This window comes from Lynx canadensis, chromosome B2, assembly GCF_007474595.2.
Source record: "Lynx canadensis isolate LIC74 chromosome B2, mLynCan4.pri.v2, whole genome shotgun sequence".
Taxonomy (NCBI): Eukaryota; Metazoa; Chordata; class Mammalia; order Carnivora; family Felidae; genus Lynx; species Lynx canadensis.
Genome location: NC_044307.1, coordinates 130,399,008 through 130,421,643, shown reverse-complemented (window position 1 = coordinate 130,421,643; position 22,636 = coordinate 130,399,008). Strand labels below are relative to the sequence as shown.

Genomic DNA, 22,636 nt, shown 5'->3' with positions numbered 1-22,636 from the left:
TCCAAAAGATGAATAAAACATTAAAACAATTTTTTTAAATAAAAATTCTTACATGAAAAAGCAGGAGTACAAAAGACTTTACAAAAAGAGTGTATTCACCCAGAGGACGGCAAGGAGAAGGAAGAGTTGAGACACCACCTCCCCACAGAGCCATAGAAACCGGAGGCAAACTGAGCAGGTGACTTCTGACCTGGCCATGAGAAACAGCCTGAGGCCTCTTAAGAGCATCCTTCCCACAGGACGGGAAGGTTCTTGTATCTTGTTCCTCCACTGCAGCGTTTCCCCCGAAATTGTGTGCACTGGTGTGGGAAAATTCTTCGTCGTATACAGATGGAAACTTAGGATATTTACTAATTAAAGTTTATCAGAAGAAAATATCAAAAATGGGATTTCACATTATATAGACTGAAGCTGGATAAAAAACCGATTCTCCTAGTAAGTAAATAATGCCAGTAAATAGAACTCCAAAGACTGTTTCACCAAAAAGTTCTAACACCAAAGTAACATTTCTTTAAAGACCTATTAAATGTCCGAAAAAAACCCACCAAAACTTCAACCACTTTCACGCAGGCTGATATGTTGTTTAATGATACTGTTTTGAAAATTTTAAAGGGAGTAAAGAAGAAGAAAATCTGAATCTGGTTTTTACTTGTTCTACATGATGTCTCAAGAAGAATCGTGGGCTTATGGAACAGCTGTCTGCCTTTCCCTCCCCTTAGGTGGCATTCCTGGGTACACAGCCACGCAGGCTGATAAGGGGAGACCGTCTGAAAACAAAAAAAGGCATTTACTTTAGAACTTCATTGTTTCCACATTGAGAATGTTAAATAATATAGGCCTCATTACAGTTTTAACAACAAAAATCACAATATCAAAAAAAAAAAAAAAAGTCTCCATAGCAGTCCGATTCAGTATCCATCTCAGGGAAATGGCCTTTTTGGGGGAAATGCGTGTGGAAGAAGGGACAGGGCTGTAGCCTTCCAGGTCAAAATGAGGGCTCATTCCCCTCTCCTGTGGTTTACCAGTCAGAAGCTGAATATCATTTTCAAACTATATGTTTAACAAAAGAGTATGTTTCAAGAGCATCTATTTGGTTAATCCAAGGGAGGGTTTACCCAAATTTCTCTTTGGTTTGCCTGCTATGGATTCATTCTCTTAAAGGCTCAGTAATAGGATCTTACACATTAAATGATTAGCAACACCTGGATTAGAGGTTAATTTTTTTTTTTTTTCCCTTACCTGGCCTCGAGGAGTTAATCTTTTTTAGAAGATTTAGTAAATCCTTGTCTGAGTTTTGCTCCAGAAGCAGGGTCCACTGCTAATCCTTTGCAGACATAAACAGATTTGTTATTATGTAAAAGCAAACATTAGCAAGAAAAAAAAAAGGAATGATTATGAAATCCTCACATTGGATTCAGAAGTCTCTCCTTCCTTTTTGTTTTGTTCTGTTTTGTTTTGTAGCTATAGACAAATAATCAGTCTCTATCTTGGGCCAAATAATAAGGGAAACAGGGACAGTCCCAGGCACCTTCTCTATCTCTGCCCCTGGCGCTTCCCTTTCTCGCGGTTGGGCCCTCTGGGACCAGCACCTCAGGCGGGCCACCACTTATACAATCCGACTCTCCCCACTGCTGTCCTGGCTTTCGAAATGTTCCCTGAGTATATCGTGTCTTCACAGTTCTTTGCCTGCTCTCATTCCAGAAAGGGTTTGATAAGCCTTATGGAAGCATGAGATGCCTTTCCTCCCAGGGCTTATTTTCATAGCGATGGACTCATTCCACAAACAGGATTCTTTTCCTTTGTGCCCAGCAGCATTATTAGGTATCAGGGTGGAGGAGTTTGTAGATACAAGCCTGCCATACCATGGTCTGTTTTGTACTGCATGGTATGGGACAGGAGTCTCAGATAAATCTTTTTTTTGTTTTGTTTTGTAAAATGGAACAATCCCCTTCTGTCCTAGAGGCCTCCTTTCCACTCCGTGTTTTATGAAGGGGGAGTTACCAAACAACCCAAGGACATCGTGGATCAAACTAATCAAAAGACATGGGAGTAGAAAGAGTTTTCAGTGTTCCTTTTACTGAAAGTCCTACAAGTTTTAGGTCTTCCAAAGACTCGGCAACTGACCCTTTGATACTCGTTACATCTGCTACATAATTAAATTAGTAAGGAGGGGATGCCAGTGCAGGGAACATGCTTACCTTCATCAAATCCGCTGGATCCAAAAATAAAAGCAGAGCCCACCCCAACAAAGTCGTGCAATACGATTCAGTGAATACATGACACAATATAGGTCTAGCGCCCAGAACTGTATTGACACAGTGATCTTAGTTGCTCTGTATGAAAGTCCTGGAGAAGCTTCACTCAGCAGTACCTTCTCAGAAACCCAGTCCCTTTTACACCCAAACCCTCGAGCAAATAGCCACCGGTTGTATATTTGCTAACTAGGCTATAAGCTCACTTTGCAACTGAACATCAGAATCTTCGTGTGAGTAAAAGATCTATATATCTTTTTCCACAACAATTTCCATACATAAGTATTACAGGTAATGATTACAATATTATCAACGCCTATCTCCTTAATGTTTTCATTTTTGACCCAGTTTTCCCAAAGCAGACAAAGGTCTGGTCGGTTCTACCCCTTTTGATGAAGTGGCTTGAGCCAGTTCCTTAGGCTTTCTGTGCTTCCCTCACCTGTAAACCAGGAACAGGACAATTACGTGTGCACTATATTACTGTGAGGTGCGAACGAGATGATACATGACGTGCTCAGAAGACTGCTCGACGTCAGTCTGGGCCATCATCCATGAAGAAGGGAATTACTTAGCACAGCAAAAAAGTGGATACAACCTAGCTGCTCACTACCAGGAAAAGAGCTAAATAAGTAATCTGTGATACAGTGCTCGAAGACAAAACTCTTTTTGCCATAGGGAAATCTTCAAAATGTGTTAGTGAAAAAAAGTCACGATGAGTAGAGGGGCTATGATCCCAAACTTTGATAAAAGGGAAAAAAAAGAAAGTGTAAGTAGAGGAAAATGGAAAGCGGTATTGGTGTTAACAGTGGTCATGTCAGGATATGGAATTATGAGTGTCTTTTATTTTCTTCTTTTTCTCCATTTTCCAGTATTTTCCACACTAAGCATTGATTTCCTACGTGATACTTTTTAAAAAATGCTCCCTCAAAAGAATTTTCTGCAGACAAACAAAATAGCTCGAAATGAGAAATCCCAGGCCATCGTGATTGCCTAACTTATGCAGCCACCAGTGACGGAGGAGGCAACATCAGCGTCTGCGTTTATCACATCCAGCCTGGGTGCCTCACTGAGCATTTATGACCCTCCTTGCTCCAGGGCCAGCCTTCCGTTCTAACTTGATTTTCTGCTCACACCCCAACTCGTTGCTATGCTTTGGGCCATTTGTTTCCGAAGTATGTCTTCTGCATTTTCCTTTTCTTATCTTTGTTTGTTCCATCTTCAATTTTTCTCCACTGGTCAAAATCTAGCTCACCCTGAAAGCTCATCCCGAATGCCTCCGCCCCCATGAAGCTTCCTCTCTCTCAGGCTGACACGTCCTCCATAAAGCCTCCTGAGCAAAGATGATTTTCTTGTGTTCCCTTAGGACTTTCACTTCTAATTGTTAAATACTTGACATAATTTTTAACTGCCTCTTCTCTTAGACTTTTAAGAATCTACGGGCATAAGAAATAACCATGCATAATAATATGTTCAATGAATGAATCCTCTGAACACCCACGGCAGCTGCTGTGTCAACTTCATACATCACATGCTTTCTTGAATCAGAGATCTTCCCGCACACGCTTATCTTCTCCTAAGATTGTGACTTTTGCACACGTATCTCCCCTGACTGAATTTAGAACAAAATGCTGTACCTGGAAGGTACTACATGTTTATTTTACTCAAGAGAGGTTAAGAATGAAAGCCAGAGTTTTAGAGAGTTCACCACCAGCTAGATGAAAGACAATAATAGGATTTATGTGGAAGGCGAGTGACACCAAGTGGCCTAAACTACTGATTATCAATCTAGAAATAGCAAAGCCCAGCAACCACAATTTTTTAAAAGATTCTCCTATTCTCAAATACACTGAGACTGAGCTGAACAGAAACAACGGACAGTAAGATGCAAATCTGATTCATATCAGAGCCTCTTTATATTAGTGAAAGGCAATGTTTTTCTCTAAGCCTTAAACATTTTTAAGAATTCATCTCCCCTGGGGCGCCTGGGTGGCGCAGTCGGTTAAGCGTCCGACTTCAGCCAGGTCACGATCTCACGGTCCGTGAGTTCGAGCCCCGCGTCGGGCTCTGGGCTGATGGCTCGGAGCCTGGAGCCTGTTTCCGATTCTGTGTCTCCCTCTCTCTCTGCCCCTCCCCCGTTCATGCTCTGTCTCTCTCTGTCCCAAAAATAAATAAACGTTGAAAAAAAAAAAAAAAAATTAAAAAAAAAAAAAAAAAAAAAAAAAAAAAAAAAGAATTCATCTCCCCTGAGATGAATATACTTCTTATATGTTCAGCATGCTTTCTCCCCAGAATGACTCCAAATGAAATGTTAGCTAATTTAAAGGCATACCAACCGGAGACTTTATATTTAAATGTAAGCAGGTGACGCTACAGGAAAAGACAAGGAATTCAATTTTTTTTTTTAAATGCTTATTTTGAGAGAGAGTGCCTGTGCACATGGGGTAGGGGAGAAAGAGAGGGACAGCGAGAATCCCAAGCAGTGTCCAGGCCATCAGCACAGAGCCCAACACGGGGCTCGATCTCACAAGCTGCGAGATCATGACCTAAGCTGAAATGAGGAGTCAGAGGCTTAACTGACTAAGCCACCCAGGCACTCCAAGAAATTAAAATTTAAAAGCATCTTAAACCTGAAATAAAACAAAAACTACCTCTTTTTTTTTAAACATTTATTTATCTTTGAGAAACAGAAAGAGACAGAGCATGAGCAGGGAAGGGGCAGAGAGAGAAGGAGACACAGAATCCGAAGCAGGCTCCAGGCTCTAAGCAAGTGGTCAGCACAGAGCCTGATGCGGGGCTCGAACTCACAAACTGTGAGATCATAACCTGAGCCGAAGTCGGACACTCAACCGACTGAGCCACCCAGGCACACCAAAACAAAAACTACCTCTTAAAGCTAATTAACATGACAATTCTAATTCACATGCCAATAATTTAAGTGGGAAATTACAGAATCAAGATATCTACTTTTCTCCCATATATTTCATTCAAAAAAGTGTTTCTCAAATATCTCATATGTGCTCTAAACAGTTCCAACAGGTAGAGATACAGCAGTAGAATTAAAAATAGACAAAGGAGACAGATCCTAGCCTTCTTGAAACTTAAATTCCTTTTTGGTGGTGGGAGAAAAATATATACAGAATATTAAATGGTAATAAATTCTATATTAAAAAACTACAAAGGGGGAGAGCACATGGGTGGCTCAGTAGGTTAAGCATCTGACTCTTGGTTTTGGCCTAGGTCACGATCTCATGGTTTGTGAGTTCGAGCCCCATGTCAGGCTCTGCGCTGGCAGCACGGAGCCTGCTTGGGATTCACTTTTTCTCTCTCTCTTCTCTCTCTCTCTCTGCCCCTCCCCTGCTAGAGCGTGCATGCTCTCTTTCAAAATAAATAAATAGACACTAAAAAGTTTTTAAAAAGACTACAAAGGGAATTATGGAGGGTTTAAGTTTAAACACAGAGGTTGGGGGGGTCACTCTGAAGACGACACTCAATAAAGACCTGAAGGGAGTGAGCAGTGCAGGTCAGTGGGGGACTGTTTTGGTCTTCAGCCAAAGGAGCAACAAGAGCCCTGGGTCAGGAGTGTGCAGGCCTGTTACCGCCTAGAACAACACAGGGGCGCCTGGGGGACTCCGTCAGTTAAGTGTCCGACTTCAGCTCAGCTCACGATCTCAGTTTGTGAGTTCGAGCCCCGCGTCGGGCCCTGTGATGACAGCTGGGAGCCTGGAGCCTGCTTTGGATTCTGTGTCTTCCTCTCTCTCTGCCCTTCCCCCACTCATACTCTCTCTCAAAAATAAATAAACATTAAAAAAAAAATTTTTTTAAAGAACAACACAGAGGTGGTGGTGGTATAGAACCCAGTGTGAGCCATGTTAAAAAATGTGCCTTTTACTTAGCCACATCACAGTGGTCATAAACCACCATAACTCGTCGAGAGCAAACATAATACTATTTTGCTTAGACCTACTGGCTATTAATCTATTTTCTGATATATTAGAACGGTGTCTATAACATTCTGCCTAATGTCAAGTGCTGGGACATATCACATCCCAAGACACATTATGGGATGTGTCACATACTGTGACATGAGACTTCTGAGTTGTAGTTTAGGACTTTTTCACTTACGCTTTGCTGCTACTTTGAAGAAATTACTTAGCCCAAGCCAAAAAAACCTCTTCCTTTATTTTCAACACTGTTTCACCCTGACACACTGTCTTCTCGAACCATTCCCAATCGTTTTGCAAATTTACTAGACCAAGGAATGAAGGCCCTATCTCCACTGCTGTACTCAGACCGGACTTTGCACATTGTCAGAGTTCTCTAATCATGATGAATTTAGAAATATTCCCTCCTGGCAAGTAAGGTTCAAGCTCAAACTTAAAAGAGGGCTTTTCACTGGAAGGGAGGCAATATAATCTTTGGAAAAAATAAGGAAAGAAACTATAATAGAAAGAATTTGTCTCTCCTGAAGGACACTAATCTATAATTTAGAAAAATAGCAAGTTTTACCAAATAAACACATGTACAATTTGAATTTATTTTTCTCTAAGTGAAAACTAAAACCCCATTGTTAAGTTTTCACAGATCAGGAAAAAAATGAATGGATTGGGCTTACAGGCCTGTAGGGAATCTTTTTCAAATGTCCCATTCCATTTTTAGCCGATGATAAACAACTCATGAGGAATTTCAAAACTACAAAAGCTTTCTGGTGTGGTGACTTTATAAGCTTTGAGACTGGCAGTTCCTGGTCTGATTCTGAGAACTTCTTCAAAATATGACTTCTGATCAGATGCAACAATATGGTCATGAGTGAATTCACATTGCCTTCATAGCATAATGTTGATCATAAGAAGAATGCCACATTTATTAAGGCAGCTCAGTGCAGAGGGGAAACACATGTAGGTTTACCGGTCGTGTGCCTTGAACAAATAACTTCTCCTCTCCGAGCCTCTTTCCCTTTCCACAGATTAAAACATTCAGGAGATTATTAGGAGGATAAAATGAAATGGTTCTAGCACATAGGAAGTGCTTTAATGGTGGTTATGGCTTTTTGCTACTTGGAAGAAATTGTTTAGTTCTAGCAAGGAAAATTTCCCTTTTTTTTTTCTTTCCCAGCTTTATTGAGATATAATTGATTAGAACATCGTGAAGGTTTAAGGAGCACAACAGGATGGTTTGATACACATGTATCTTGCAAAATAACTACCACAAAAAATTTTTACACATCCATCACCTCACATAGTTACTTTTGGTGGGTGTGTGTGGTGAGGATATTTAAGATCTACTCTCTTAGCAAGTTTCAAGTATATAACACAATATTTTTAACAAAAGTCCCCATGCCGTACATTAGATCCCCGGCACTTACAACTGGGAGTCTGTACCCTTTGACCATCATTTCCCCAATCCCACCTTCACCTAGGACAACCACCATTCTACTTCCTGTTTCTATGAGTTCAGCTTCTTTTAGATTCCATATGTCAGTGTGATCACACGGTATTTATCTTTCTCTGTCTGAACTATCTCACTTAGGATAATGATCTTAATGTCCATCCATGTTGTCACAGAAGGCAGAATTTCCTTCTTTTCTATGGCTACATAACATTCCATCATGTCTATATGCAATGTCTTTAACTCTTCATCCAGCAGCAGACACTTAGGTTGTTGCCATGTCTTGGCTCTTCCATTTTCTTCTCTTATTTTCCACACCATACCTGACACACTGCTATATCCCATTCTTAACCTCTTTTCGATTTCACAAGACCAGAGAAGGATGGCTCTAGACCGTCCTGTTGTAATCGTATCTGACTCTGTATATCAACAGAGTTATCAAATCCCGATAAATTCGGAAACGCTCCTTCTTGGCAAATAAGTGTTAACCTCAAACAAAACCACATATCTTTACACCCAAAAGCAACACTGTATGTCACAGCTTTCTTCAACCGCCAACAAATCCCAAAGCCAACAGTGGTTCCCCTCTGGTCCCTCATCCGATAGCCGACTCGCTCGCTCCGACTCACCTGGCCTAGCTGGGACCACAGTCGGGGATCCCAGGGCCCTGTTCTGCAGCAACACTCTCACGGCACTGGTTACAGTTGGCTCTTTTTTGGGACTCATCTGAGCCCTAGCCTACAGGAAGAGCAAGAGAGACGGGGAACAAGTCTGTAACCTCAGGTAGCACTCAGGAGGTAAAGCTGTTGCCACTTAACCAGTAGCAGATGGGGGTCAGCTCCAGGACATGCTGCACCCACGGGGAGGGGACACACGCACACCCTGTACCCTCGTTCGCCTGTCCTCCTGCAGGTTCTCAGAGTCACGTCTGGGTTTTGGCACTTGCACTCCATAATCAACCCCTGAGGGGAGTGGTGATATGTTAATCCTGTAAAATTCATTGTATGGAGACATAAGAAATCACTTAATGTCAATAAGGACAGTTATGGAACATTTTAGTTGTTCATTTTACTTGAGGATGATTTTGTTTTTAAATCCACGAACGGAGAAGAAAAACAGACGTTGGCAGGCAGCACATGTTTTAAACACAGAATTCCATCATCTCCACACCACGCCCCTCCCTGCCGCGCAGCGGTAGCTGAACAGTTACATTAATACAGAATAAGGACCCGAAGGTCCTTCGGGGGCTTCCTACCTAGCTACCGGTCCCAACATCTCCATGGCAACTACTGTATAAAGATAACCTGCTACTCCAAGTGAGAGTTCTCACGTGGGCAAGGATAGCCGCGGGGCTACAGCAGGCAGCTCATCCCCATGCAGACAAAGACAGCTATTTCCAGAGGCCCGTACTGGTCTCTTTTGGTGAAGGCTATAACACATTTTTAAAGTTGATTATGTTTAAAATAGAAACACATTTCAGCTGTGCTGTTAACAGCCCTTCAGCAGTAAGACGACCCCTCCCGTCTTGCTCCACTCTGAATGGGCCCCACTATGAGCCCGGCCCCTGAGTGGCGAAGCTGGCAGAAGACAAACAAGGGCTGCTGTTCAGATACACTCTACGGGGAGTTTCCTCAGAAAGCAGCTAATTTTTCTTCTGCGCTCCCAATCACCACTTAGTTCTGGAAAACAAGGAGAGGAACAGGGCCAAGTCACTGGTTACACTCAGGACGGCCAGCTGGCCTTCTTCAGGAATAAAAAGCACTTCCGTTTGCTGCTTCCCTGGGCTCCCTTTGGCCCCACTAATGTGACGAACTTCGTGAACTGGTTAGAACATTTCGAAGAAATGTAATGCACCCTTCCCTGCTTTAGAAGGTGTAGGTAGAGTTTCACTTAGAAAACTTTTCCGGGGCGCCCGGGGGGCTCGGTCAGTTGAGCATCCATCCAACTCTTGGTCCCGGCTCAGGTCATGATCTCACTGTTCGTGGGTTCAAGCCCCACGTCGGACTCTGTGCTGACAGCCTGCTTGGGATTCTCTTGCTCTCTCTCTCTCTGCCCCTCCCCCACTAGCGCTCACTGTCTCTCACACTCTCAGAAATAAATGAATAAACTTTTTAAAAAATTTAAAAAAAAAAAAGAAATTTTAAGAAAGAAAACTTTTCCAACTCAGTTGAATTCAAGCCCAAAGCATCATATACCCCCCAGATTGTGGTGCCTGTCCCACTGACAAGAGAGGATGGCCAGAGAGGAGGAGGAGGGTGGGGCAGCGTGGAAAGAGGAAAGGCAGAGGAGACCTGTGTGCAAGCCACTTTGCTTATGTTGTCTATAATCCTCGCAACAATGTGGCAAGGTACGGATTAAAGTGAGTCTCAAAGAATTTGTCTAAGTTTACCTACGGATAATAAATTAAAGAATTGAAAGTCAAACCCTAACTAGTGATTGCAGAATCTGGGTTCCTTCCACGCCGCACTGCTCCCATGCTATTACAGGTATAAAGATTGAATCTCTACAACTATATTTATCATAACCACCCTGCCTGCTCCACCAATACATCTATCTCCTGCTTCCTGTGTTTCTTTATCTAGATGTATAGTATACTACCTTCTCAGGCTCCGAAGCTAAAATCCTTGTCAACCCTGATCCTCTTTTAGCCCATATCCAATCGGCGTCTCAGACCCCCCATTTTCAAATTCTTCCTCCGCATACAACCCGTTAGTCCTCTTTCTCTGGGCCCGCATTCTTTATTTGTTGCTGGGACTCCTAACCGTGGCCAATCCATCTGACCACTAGTGGCAAAGGTGATCCTTCTAAAACACCAATTGTGTCACTCCAGTCTGCACTATTCAACCCATTGACACTGCCCACAGAATGACACAGGAGGCAGGTCACAACCAGACAGGAGAGCTAAGAAAGGCGATCTGCAGAGAGGGGAGCTAGCAGAAGCATGCCAGGAAGAAGAGACAAGTTGAGAAAGTGGAGAGGACGACTTCCTGGGTTCAGGGGGGACTTTCCAGTTCCTGTGTGAGGTCCTCAGATTTGAGGGCATCTCGCCATTTCCTCTTTTCCTCCTCTCTGAACTGACTCGAGTGGAAGCCCTTCTAGATCTGATGCCCCCTCACCCGCCCCTTCCCCCTCGCACACAGGCACTCCTCAGGCCACAAACTGGATATTTTGTGTGTAATATCCTCCCCGACCCCCACTCCAGGCTGCTGAACCCATCTGATATTCAAGGAGAAATGCTGCTCTTATTTGAAGGCTCCCATGAATCACACTGGCCTCTTCCTCCATAGCGCTCCTGCACAGGTCAAATCCCACAGCTTCCGACTGCCTCGTTTCCAAGCCCTCCTCCACCTCTGTTGAATTACAAATGCTGATCAATCAGCACCTAGCACAGTGTCTGGGACAGAATAGACACTCAGTAACTGTCCACTGTGTATGGAGACAGAGCTCAGAGTCCAGAGTCCGCGGGATATGCTACTGTTGGACAAGCTCCCACCCCCTATTACATACTGGATTTTGTGGAAATCTTTCTCAATGTTTCATACCCTCAAGTATTCAGGCCAGTTTAATCTTTCCTTGGCATCGGAGTCATGTTATGAGACTAACAGTCTCCATAGTATATCGTAAGTTATATCCCTGGGGCCGCTGATGTGTGTGAAGCTGTTTGCCGGACCTCAGTTCTGTTTTCATTAGTCTGTTGTCTTCCAGATCAGCCCGTCCATTTACTTACCCGTACCTATTTGTAACAGCCTGTTTCCATTCATTTACTTTACCTTGCTGATTCTATGGCTTTAAAGAAAAGGCTGCAGACCCCTCCTCTATCAGAGAACAACACAGACGACCTACAGAACAGGTCTTCCTTACGACAGCTTGCCCACTCGGCCAGCCCCGCTTCAGGTTCGCAGTGCTTTTCTGGATGACTAAGGCTGATAGTTACTGTTGCATACATGCACAGGGTTTTACCGTTAACACTACAGAAACACTACTTATATATTCAAGGCTTCATCCTGAGAAGCTTCAAACACTGTAGAAATATTTTTTTCTATAATATCCAAAGGTGCTGCTAGCTAGAAAGCATGCCTCAAAAGAAGCCAACTTCCATGAGGATGAATGACAGTGAGTAGCGACCTTGATCCTTATACTTCTGGGGATGGGTAATTTCGGTTCCCTACCAAACCCTACCTGCTCACCCCGAACACGCAAGGGCACGGAGCCAACACCTGGGGAGAGATAGTTACCTGCACCCTGGATGCCATTTTGGCTGCTGTCTGGGCTGGATCAAAGACTCGGCGAGAAGACTGATCCTTGCAGAAATTAATATGCCGGCTGGCTGCGGTTTCATTAAACCTCCTCATACAGTATGGGCACTGAATATAATCTAAATGCAAAGATAACAACAAAAGGCAATCAATGTTTCAAAAACAACTCTGGAATGGGCTATATGAAATGAAATAAATGAGATATGACCTCTGCTCCAACATAAAAGAGCAAAAGTCTCAGACTATGGTTTGAGACAGTGTTATGCCCGAGGGAAAGGTGTACAAGGGCGGAAATAAAGGACAGAGCATGGGGAGACATCTTTCTCCTGTATACATTTATTTCAATTAAATGTGTCTCTTTAAAATGTTTATGTGGTATTTTCTTTTTTTTTATTTTTAAATTTTTTTTTTAACGTTTATTTATTTTTGAGACAGAGAGAGACAGAGCATGAATGGGGGAGGGTCAGAGAGAGGGAGGCACAGAATCTGAAACAGGCTCCAGGCTCTGAGCGGTCAGCACAGAGCCTGATGCGGGGCTCGAACTCACGGACCGCGAGATCATGACCTGGGCCGAAGTCGGATGTTCAACTGACTGAGCCACCCAGGTGCCCCATATGTGGTATTTTCTTAGACAATAGACTCATTATATTTAGGCACTTCTCAATTAAATGAGATATTCAGTGAATCCTTATGTAAAGAAAACAGTCCTAGGATCACAGACGATTGGTATTGATGACGGTGAAGAACACAGAAAATAAAAAGCCCAGGCTGTGGTACTGGGTGGGACGGAAGGTCACCAAAGAGGTTATAGGGCTCCTCTTGCTCTTTATAGAAGGAGGAAGGTGTTTCAAATTTGGGAGTGTGGGGGATGGGATTTGAAGTCAGTGTCACTGGCAGAAAAACACACTACTTCTGCAGTGGTTGATTTTTTTTTTTTTTTTTTTTTTACTCAACTCCTAAATAAGGAGGCAAATAATAAGTTCAGGAAGGAGGTAAAGGAAAAAGAAAAAGGTGGGGTTCAAAAAGGAGAAAGGGGAAAGCAGGAGGAGTGGTAGGAAAGCTTCAGGGTCAGAACCTCCCGGGCAGCTCTGTGGGCACCAGGACCCTCTGTGCTGCTGCCCACTGCTCTCCGTTTGGCCCTTGTTTGTAATGACTAACCAGTGAGCGAAATGGGATGTGCCAGAACCACGGCCTTTGTAGAATGAGGAGACGTTCACGGCAAAGCCATTTTGGAGCCGACCCCTCTGAAGTGCGCGGGAACGTGAGATTTTCTTTTTGTTTTGTTTTAGGCACCGGTAAGGGATGACAAAGTGGATAGGAGCACTAGAAGAGAGTAACATTCCCCTTCCCCCCTGCCAGGAAAGATCTGAGACAGCACCGACCTTACGCTTGGTACGGAAATTTGGATTAGTATATAGTCACCCACATCCACATCTACATGGGTGCATGACTGTTTGAAGCAGTGATGTCTTCAAGATTAAGAGACTTTTTGAAGGCATCTTCTAAAACAATTTGGGAGAGTTTTGTTGGAACAAATCATTTCCTAGAATGAATACTAGTAAAATGTAGTAATTGGCATATATAAGAAATTGGAATATAACAGATGAGCACTTAGCCTAACCTTTTATTTCACATCCTAGAAGGCAGTATGTAATCATCAATTCAATCTGTATTGAACACCTATTACGTGCCCGGCACTGGTTTATAGTTGGGGGCACAACGACTCTGCAGAAACAAAGTTTTCCCACAGTGGTAAAGGTTTTTCCCTTGAACAGAATAAAATAGGGCAGCATTGGGAAATGATGAAGGCCCTGCAGCCTGCCTGACTGGTTTTGAACCTGAGCTCTTCACCTGCTACATGCGAGAACATCGGCAAGTTACTCAATATCCCTTAAGCTTCGATTTCCCCAGTCCCTACACAGCACCTATTTCATCAGGCTATTGTGAAAGTTAACTCAGATAAGTCACACTAGGGCTCAGTACAGTGGGCAGGTGGAACATCCTATTACTATAAGGAAACAGGCCCAGCAAGCTTGCGTTTCCAACTACCAAACAGGAATGAAACTGCTTATAAGAGTAAAATTGAAAGTGCCATTATTGTGCAGAATTCATGGTGGTGATGGAGAAAGCAAACCTATAACTCTTCTCTTGCTTTGGTGGTTTCTTGAGTTTTACCAGCTGAGAGTCAAGGCTTTGGTCAGAAATGCTGCTAACACAAACCCTACTCAGTTTGTGAAAAGACAGTGATCGTGGCAGTGACTGGATGGCTTCTTCACTCCCACTTGTTTGTTCATTGATTCACTGCCACCCTTCTGTGTGGCGCTGTATGCCATCAGGGACACAACAAAGCTGAGGTGTATTTCCCTGCCAACAAAAATCTCAGAGAAAACTAGAAGGCTAGGCAAAGAAGTAGACAAGTGCCACTCATGATGTAAGCTTCTAAGGAAGCACTGGGTCCTCCAGGGGCCCAGAGGAGGGACAGGAAGCCAAGACTTAAAGGGGCAGAGGAAGGGGTGGCTTGGGTGGCTCAGCTGATTAAGCACCCAACTTCTACTCAGGTCATGATCTCACGGCTCCTGAGTTCAAGACCCACATCGGGCTCTGTGCTAACAGCTCAGAGCCTGGAGCCTGCTGCAGATTCTGTGTCTCTCTCTCTCTCTGCCGCTCCCCCACTTGTGCTCTGTCTCTCTCTCTCAAAAATAAACAAACATTAAAATAATAATAATAATAAAGGGGCAGAGGAAGAAAACTTCAAATACTCTGAGAATGGAAAAAAAAAATGGTTTTGCAACAATAATCTGAACACAGCATGACTGGTTTACATGGTCCACCGTCATCTCAATCTGAGTCCCCTCTTCCTCTATCAATAATGGTGTCGTGGGGCGCCTGGGTGGCTTAGTAGGTTAAGCGTCCAACTTTGGCTCAGGTCACGATCTCGCAGTTTGTGAGTTCGAGCCCTGCGCTGGGCTGACAGCTCAGAGCCTGGAGCCTGCTTCGGATTCTGTGTCTCCCTCTCTCTCTGACCCTCCCCCGTTCATGCTCTGTCTCTCTCTGTCTCAAAAATAAATAAACATTTAAAAAAATTAAAAAAAAAATGGTGTCATAAAAGTCACTATGTGCTGTTTATTTCCAAAGTAATGATCTTTAAAGTCTGACTACAGATGGGTTCTTAGGACGACTATGGGAAAGGTGGCCAGATCTCAAAAACATTCAGCAAGCATCATTTTTAAAATGTAAGCATTGTGTTGAGTGTCCATGTCTATGAAGCCTGTGAAATGGGCACTAAATGTCCCAGGTCTCACTGAAAATCTCAACTGCAAATATTCTCTATCATTGTTCCTATAAAGTATCACAGCATCCTGGAAAGTTGAATGATTAGCACATTTACTTAAGTTGGGAAGAATTACAATAAATATACGCATGTCACAAAAACTGAGTCATGAAATCAGGAATCATGCTGAGAAAACAAGGAAATGATCTGCAAACTCATGCATACTAGGCCGCATTATATATAACCCCAGTTATAACTGTATATGTTTTCTAGTATTTAAGACTGAGAATATACGGACTAATATAAAATCCTCACATAGTCTAATGGAATAGTAATGAAAAATGTGCTATTTTAGATAATCGTTTTGTTTGGTGCATAAAATTATACTAAGGGCACAGGGAAGAATTTAATTATAAAGATATGTTTTAGCATAAGAACATGAGGGCAGAAAAATAAATTGTACATGTGATGAGACCTTACAAAGAGAATTATTTATTTTAAGGAAACAATAATCCCCACATTTTAAATCCAATGTGGAAATTAGAGAAATCCACACAGCAGGACAGCTGACATAGTTTTGTTTATTTGACTAAAGAACTATAAAGTAGCCATCAACCCTGTAGCTTCTGCTATTAACAGGAAATACTGCTCATAAAAGATTTTTTTTGTTATATAAGGCTTGTTGCCAAAGTATTATCAAAATCACAGCCATAGATCTTTCTACGTTCACATTATTTTAAGCTATATTTTCATTAGCACCCAGCAAAAGTGAAGCAATTATTAAGATTATTTTCTGGCACACCAGCACGCCCACAACAGTTGTGGCCAGGCCTCTTAGCCAGCTGCGCTGGGAGCTAATCCCACCCACCAGCACGCCCACAGCAGCTGCAGCCAAGCTGCTCGGCCAGCTATGCCAAGGGCCAGCCCTGCCCAGCAGTGCACTCACAGCAGTTAAGGCCCAGTCACAACGAGAGGGCACAAGCAGCCCACAGAGAGCACACTCCTGGAGCTCCTGGTTCTGGTGACCAGGGCGGATTGCACTACTGGGTCCTATAGGCCTTCTACACAAGACATCTACCTTCCTTCAAGACCAGGAAACATAAGTGACCTACCAAATACATAGAAACAAACACAGAGAATAACAAAAAAAGAGAATATATGCCAAACAACAAAAAATAAAAAAACAGACAAAATCTCAAAAACACACACAACTAAACAAAATGGAGATGACCAATCTCCCTGATAAAAAGTTCAAAGTGATGTTAACAAGGATGCTCACTGGACTTGAGAGAAGAGTGGATGAAGTCAATGATAACTTCAACAAAGACAAAGAAAATGTAAGAACCAATCAGAGAATAGAATAACAAAATGAAAAATGCACTAGAGGGAATCAACATAGATTAAAGGATGCAGAAGAATGGATCAACAATCTGGAAGACACGGTAGTGGAAATCACCCAAACTGAACAGCAAAAATAAAAAATAATTTTTAAAAATGAGGATAGGTTGGGGCACCTGGGTGGTTCAGTCAGTTAAGCATCTGACTCTTGATTTTGGCTCAGGTCATGATCTCACAGTCATGAGATCAAGCCCCATGTCAGGCCCCATGCTGGTTGTGAAGCCTATAAGGTTCTCTCTCTCCCTTTCTCTCTGCCTCTCTCTCTTTCTTTCTCTCTCTCTCTCTCTCTCTCTCTCAAAAGAAAAAAAAAATGAGGATAGGTTAAGGGATTTCTGGGACAACATCAAGCATTTTAACATTCGTATCATGGGGGGCCCAGAAGGAGGAAAGCAAGAAAAAAGGGCAGAAAATTTACTGAAGAAATAAATAATTTTGAATAATTTCTTCAATAATATTGAAGAAACTTCCCTAACCTTGGGATGAAAACTGACATCCAGGTCCAGGAATCACACAGAGTCCCAAATAAGATGAACCCAAAGAAGTCTACCAAGACACGTAATAATTAAAATGTCAACAATCACGATAAAGGAAGATTCTTAACAGCAGCAACAGGAAAGCAACTAGTTACATACAAGGGAATCCTCCACATAAGGCTATCTGCTGATTTTTTAGTTTCTGCTAAAACTAAAGTCATTTAGTCATTAAAGTTATTCTGCAGAAACTTTGAAAGCTAAAAAGGGGTGGCATGATCTATATTCAAAGGGCTGAAAGGAAAAAAACCTATAACCAAGAATACTCTACCTGGCAAGGTTATCATTCAGAATTAAAGGACGGATAAAGAGTTTCCCAAACAAAAGTTAGAGTTCATCACCACTAAACTGGCCTTACAAGAAATGTTAAAAGGACTTAAGTGTAAAATAAAAGACCATAAGTAAGAAAGTAAGAAAGTAAGAAAATTATGAAAAAAAACAGTTTCACTGGTAAAAGCAAACATATAGTAAAGGTCAATCACTTATAAAGCTAGTATGAAAGTTAAAACACAAAAGTAGTTAAATCAGTTACATCTACAACAACATGCTACTACTAAACAACCAATGGATCAACAAAGAAATCAAAAAGGAAATCAAAACACACCCTGAAACAAATGAATTTGAAAACACAATGTTTCAATATCTTTGAGAGGCAGCAAAAGCAGCTCTAAGAAGGAAGTTTACAGCAATATAGCTTACCTCAAGAAGCAAGAAAAATATCAAATAAGCTATCTAACCTTACACCTAAAGGAACTACAGAAAGAACAAACAAAGCCCAAGTTAATAGAAGGAAATAATAAAAATCAGAGCAGAAATAAATGAAATTAGGACTAAAAAAGCAATAGAGAAGATCAATGAAAATAAAAGATGATTCTTTGAAGAGATAAACAAAATGAAGAAACTTTTAGTCAGACTCATCAAGGAAAAAGGAGAACTCAAATAAAATTAGAAATGAAAGAGGAGAAGGTACAACCAACAATATAAAGATACAAAGAATTACAAGGAACTACTATTGAAAATTATATACCAACAAACCGAACAACTTAGAAGAAATGGATAAATTTCTAGAAGCGTGAAATCTTCCAAGACTGAATCATGAAGATATAGAAAATCTGAACAGACCATTTACCAGTAATGAAATTGAATCAGCAGGGGCGCGTGGGTGGCTCAGTCAGTTGAACATCTGACTTCCACTCAGGTCATGATCTCACAGTTTGTGAGTTCAAGCCCCGCATCGGGCTCTGTGCTGACAGCTAAGAGCCTGGAGCCTGCTTCAGATTCTGTGTCTACCTCTCTCTCTGCCTTTCATCTACTTGCTTGCTCTCTGTCTCTCTCTCAAAAACAAACATTAAAAAAAAAATTAAAAAAAAAAAAAAAAAAAGAAATTGAATCAGCAATCCAAAAACTCTGAACAAACAAAAGTCCAGGATCAAATGAATTTGCAGGTGAATTCTACCAAACATTTAAAGAGTTAATATCTACCTTTCTCAAACCATTCCAAAATACTGAGGAGAAAGACATGCTTCCAAATTCCTTCTATGAGGCCAGCAACCTGATACCAAAACCAAAGCTACTACTACAAAAAAAAAAAAAAAAAAAAAAAAAAAAAAAAAAAAAAAAAAAATTATAAGCCAATATCTCTAATGAAATTTAAAGCAAAAATCCTCAACAAAATATTAGCAAACCAAATTCAAATTAATTCACATTAAAATAAGTAAGTCACAGAGAGGAAAAATACAGCATAGGGAATACAGTCAGTAACACCAATAATTTTGTATGATGACAGATGGTGACTACATTTACCATGGTGAGCACTGAGTAATGTACTGAATTGTTGAATCAATATGCTGCACACCTGAAACTAATATAACATTGTATGTTAACTACATCAGTAAAAATAACTAAATAAAAATAAAAAATGTTTAAAAGATCATATACCACAATCAAGTGGGATTTATTCCCTGGGTTGCAAGGATGGTTCAATATCTGCAAATTAATCAATGTGATACAACATGTTTAAAAAAATGAAGGATAAAATCCTTCATATAATCCTTTCAATAGAGGAAGAAAAAGCATTTGACAAAATTCAACATCCATTTATAATAAAAACCCTCAACAAAATGGGTACAGAGGGAACATACCTCAACATAAAAAGTGCCATATATGGCAAACAAAGAGCTAGCATCATACTCAATGGTGAAAGGTTGGGAGCTTTTCCCCTTAGATCAGGAACAAGACAAAGATGTCCACTCTCACAAGTTTTGTTCAACATACTACAAGAAGTCCTAGCCACAGAAAACAGACAAGAGAAAGAAATAAGAGACATATAACCTGGTAAGGAAGAAATAAAACTGTCACTATTTGCAGATGACATACTATATACATAGAAAACCCTAAAGACTGTTAGAACTAGTAAATTAATTCAGTAAAGTTACAAGATACAAAATTAATATGCAGGAATCTGTTGCATTTCTATGCACTTTAAATGAAGTAACAGAAAATTAAGAAAACAATACCACTTACAACTTCATCAAAAAGAATAAAATAAATAGGAATATATTTAACTAAGAAGGTGAAAGACCTGTACTCTGATAACTATAAAATACTGATTAAAGAAACTGAAGACAACACAAATAAATGGAAAGATACACCATGCTCATGGACTGAAAAATTTAATATTGTTAAAATGTCTATAATATCCAAAGCAATCTACAGATGCAATACAATTCCTACCAAATTATCATTAGCATTTTTCATAAATCTAGCATTTTCACAGATCTAGAACAAATAACAAAATTTTTATGGAACCACCAAAGACCCTGAATAGCCAAAGAAATCTTGAGAAAGAAGAACAAAGCTAGAGATATCACAATCCCAGATTTCAAACTCTATTACAAAGCTCTAATAATCAAAACAGTATAGTCCTGTCACAAAAACAGACACAATGGAACAGAATAGACAGAAGAAGGCAAGAATATACAGTAGGGAAAAGACAATCTCTTCAACAAATGGTGTTGGGGAAACTGGATGGATACACACAAAAGAATGAGAATAGGCCATTTTTTTTTTTTTACACCATATACAAAAATAAACTCAAAATGAATTAAAAACCTAAATGTAAGACCTGAAACCATAAAAGTTCTAAAAGAAAACACAGGCAATAAACTCTTGGACATAGGAGTTAGTAATATATTTTTGGATCTGTCTCCTTAGACAAGGGCAACAAAAACAAAAATAAACTTGGACTATATCAAACTAAAAAATTTTGCACAATGAAAGAAACCATGAACAAGACAAAAAGACAACCTACTGATTGGGAGAAGATATCTGAAAATGATATATCTGATAAGGGGTTAGTATCCAAAATATATAAAGAACTCCCAGAACTCAACACCAAAAAAATCTGATTAAAAAATGAACACAAGACCTGAATAGTCATTTTTCCAAAGAAGACATACAGAAGGCTAACAGGCACATGAAAAGATGCTCAACATCACTAATCAGGGAAATGCAAATCAAAACCAAAATAAAATATTACTTTACACTTGTCAGAAGGGCTAGAATAAAAAAAGACAGGAAAAAACAAGTGTTGGTGAGGATGCAGAGAAAGGTAACCCCTAAGCACTATTGGTGGGAATAGAAACTGATGCAGCCACTGTGTAAAAGAACATGGAGATTCCTCAAAAAATTAAAAATATAAATACCAGGGGCGCCTGGATGGCTCAAGCTAACTCTTGAGTTTGGCTCAGGTCACGATTTTATGGTTGTGAAATCAAGCCCCGCCTTGGGCTCAGCACAGAGCATGGAGCCTACTTGGGATTCTCAGTCTCCACTCTCAAAAAAAAAAAATAAATGAACATATATATATATGGAGAGAAAGAGATAGAGAGGGAAGGAGGTAGGGAGGGGGAGAGGGAAAGAGTGAGAGAGGGAGAGTGAGGGAGGGAGGGAGAGGGAGAGAGGGAGGGAGGGGGAGAGGGAGAGAGAGAGAGACCATATAATCCAGTAATTCCATTTCTGGATATTTACCCAAAGAAATGAAAACACTAATTTAACATGGATGGACCTAGAGGGTAATAAAACAGAGAAAGATAAATAGCGTATGATTTCACTTATACGTGTAATCTAAAAAACAAATGAACAAACAAAAAACAGAAACAGACTTATAAATACAAAAAACAAAGTGGTGGTTGCCAGCAGGGGAGGGAGGTGCGGGGATGGGCAAAATAGGTAAAAGGGATTAAGAGGTAAAAACTTCCAGTTACAATATAAGTAAATCACCCTTTCAATAAAGGATGAATCTTAAATAATAATCCTAAACAAAGGATAAAGAAAAAAGGTCACCTCACCAAAAAAATATGTTTTTTAATTTTATAAAAGGAATCTGTAAGTTTCCTCACATTAGAAAACAAAACAAACACCAGACGCAATACAAAAAGCATTACCGAAAGCATCCTATCCTACTCCTTTTCTTCTTCCTCTGGTAAGGAAGGAAGGGAGGAAGGGAGGAAGGGAGGAAGGGAGGAAGGGAGGAAGGGAGGAAGGGAGGAAGGGAGGAAGGAAGGAAAAAGGCAGATTAAACTAATCAAGGAAAACTAACACAAGAACAGAAAATTAGGACGTGCTCTGTCAATGGGTAAAAGACCAACAACACCCACAATGATCGATCTCAACACTATTATAGTGGCCCAAGTAAAATATACTTTATTTTTCACATAGAGCTCTAAAATTTCATTCATTCAGCAACTGAAATAATCTCCTGTGTTAAGAATAGTCAAGGTAAGCTCTTTTCACACTGGAAAATTATTACAGCCAACATAATCCTTTACTCCACATTCCTGTGCACTTCAGTACCAAATAGTTTCATCTTCCCCTCAAAACTTAAAAATAAGTAAGAAGTAAATCAGTCATGGGGATAAAAAGTATAGTGTAGAGAATATAGTCAATGATATTGTAGTAAATTTGTACGGTGACAGATGTTAATTACACTCAACGTGGTGAGCATTTTGTAATGTATGCAAATGTCGAATCACTAATGTGAACTAATTTACATGAAGTAAAATACACCTATTTTAAGCATACCGGCCAGTGAGTTTTAACAAACGTACACATTTGTGTAACCACTTCATTTAAAACACAGAACTGTTCCCTTCATGCCCCTTTTCAGTCAATATTCCCCCAAACCCAGTCTCAATCAATCAAAACTCCATTTTCTATCACTAAAGTTTTGGGTTTTTTTGTTTTGTTTTTGAGAGAGAGACAGCATGAGCATATGAGGGGGGTGAGGGACAGAGCGAGAGAGAGAGACTGAATCTTAAGCAGGCTCCATGCTCAGTGTGGAGCCCAACGTGGGGCTTGATCCCACAACCCTGGGATCATGACCTGAGCTGAAATCAAAAGTGCGACATGCAACCAACTGAGCCACCAGGCACCCTTCCTGCCACTCAAGTTTCATCTGTTGTATAGTTTCACATAAGAGAATACCCATGTTGCTGCTTATATAGTAGCACTTTCTTCTTACTGTGGAGTTGTATTCTGGTTTGT

General features: G+C 40.8%; 1 protein-coding gene across 1 annotated transcript in view; it reads right to left on the bottom strand.

The window, feature by feature from the left end:
- Positions 1-13: 13 nt before the first annotated feature.
- Positions 14-22,636, bottom strand: part of ZC2HC1B (zinc finger C2HC-type containing 1B) — a 42,289-nt gene continuing 19,666 nt past the window's right edge. The window contains exons 5-8 of the mRNA XM_032593260.1: positions 11,873-12,012; positions 8,267-8,375; positions 1,240-1,324; positions 14-767 (exon numbers count right to left, since the gene is read on the bottom strand). Coding sequence (XP_032449151.1) covers positions 1,254-1,324; positions 8,267-8,375; positions 11,873-12,012 — 320 coding nt within the window. The 3' untranslated portion in view covers positions 14-767; positions 1,240-1,253. The remainder of the gene's footprint in view (positions 768-1,239; positions 1,325-8,266; positions 8,376-11,872; positions 12,013-22,636) is intronic.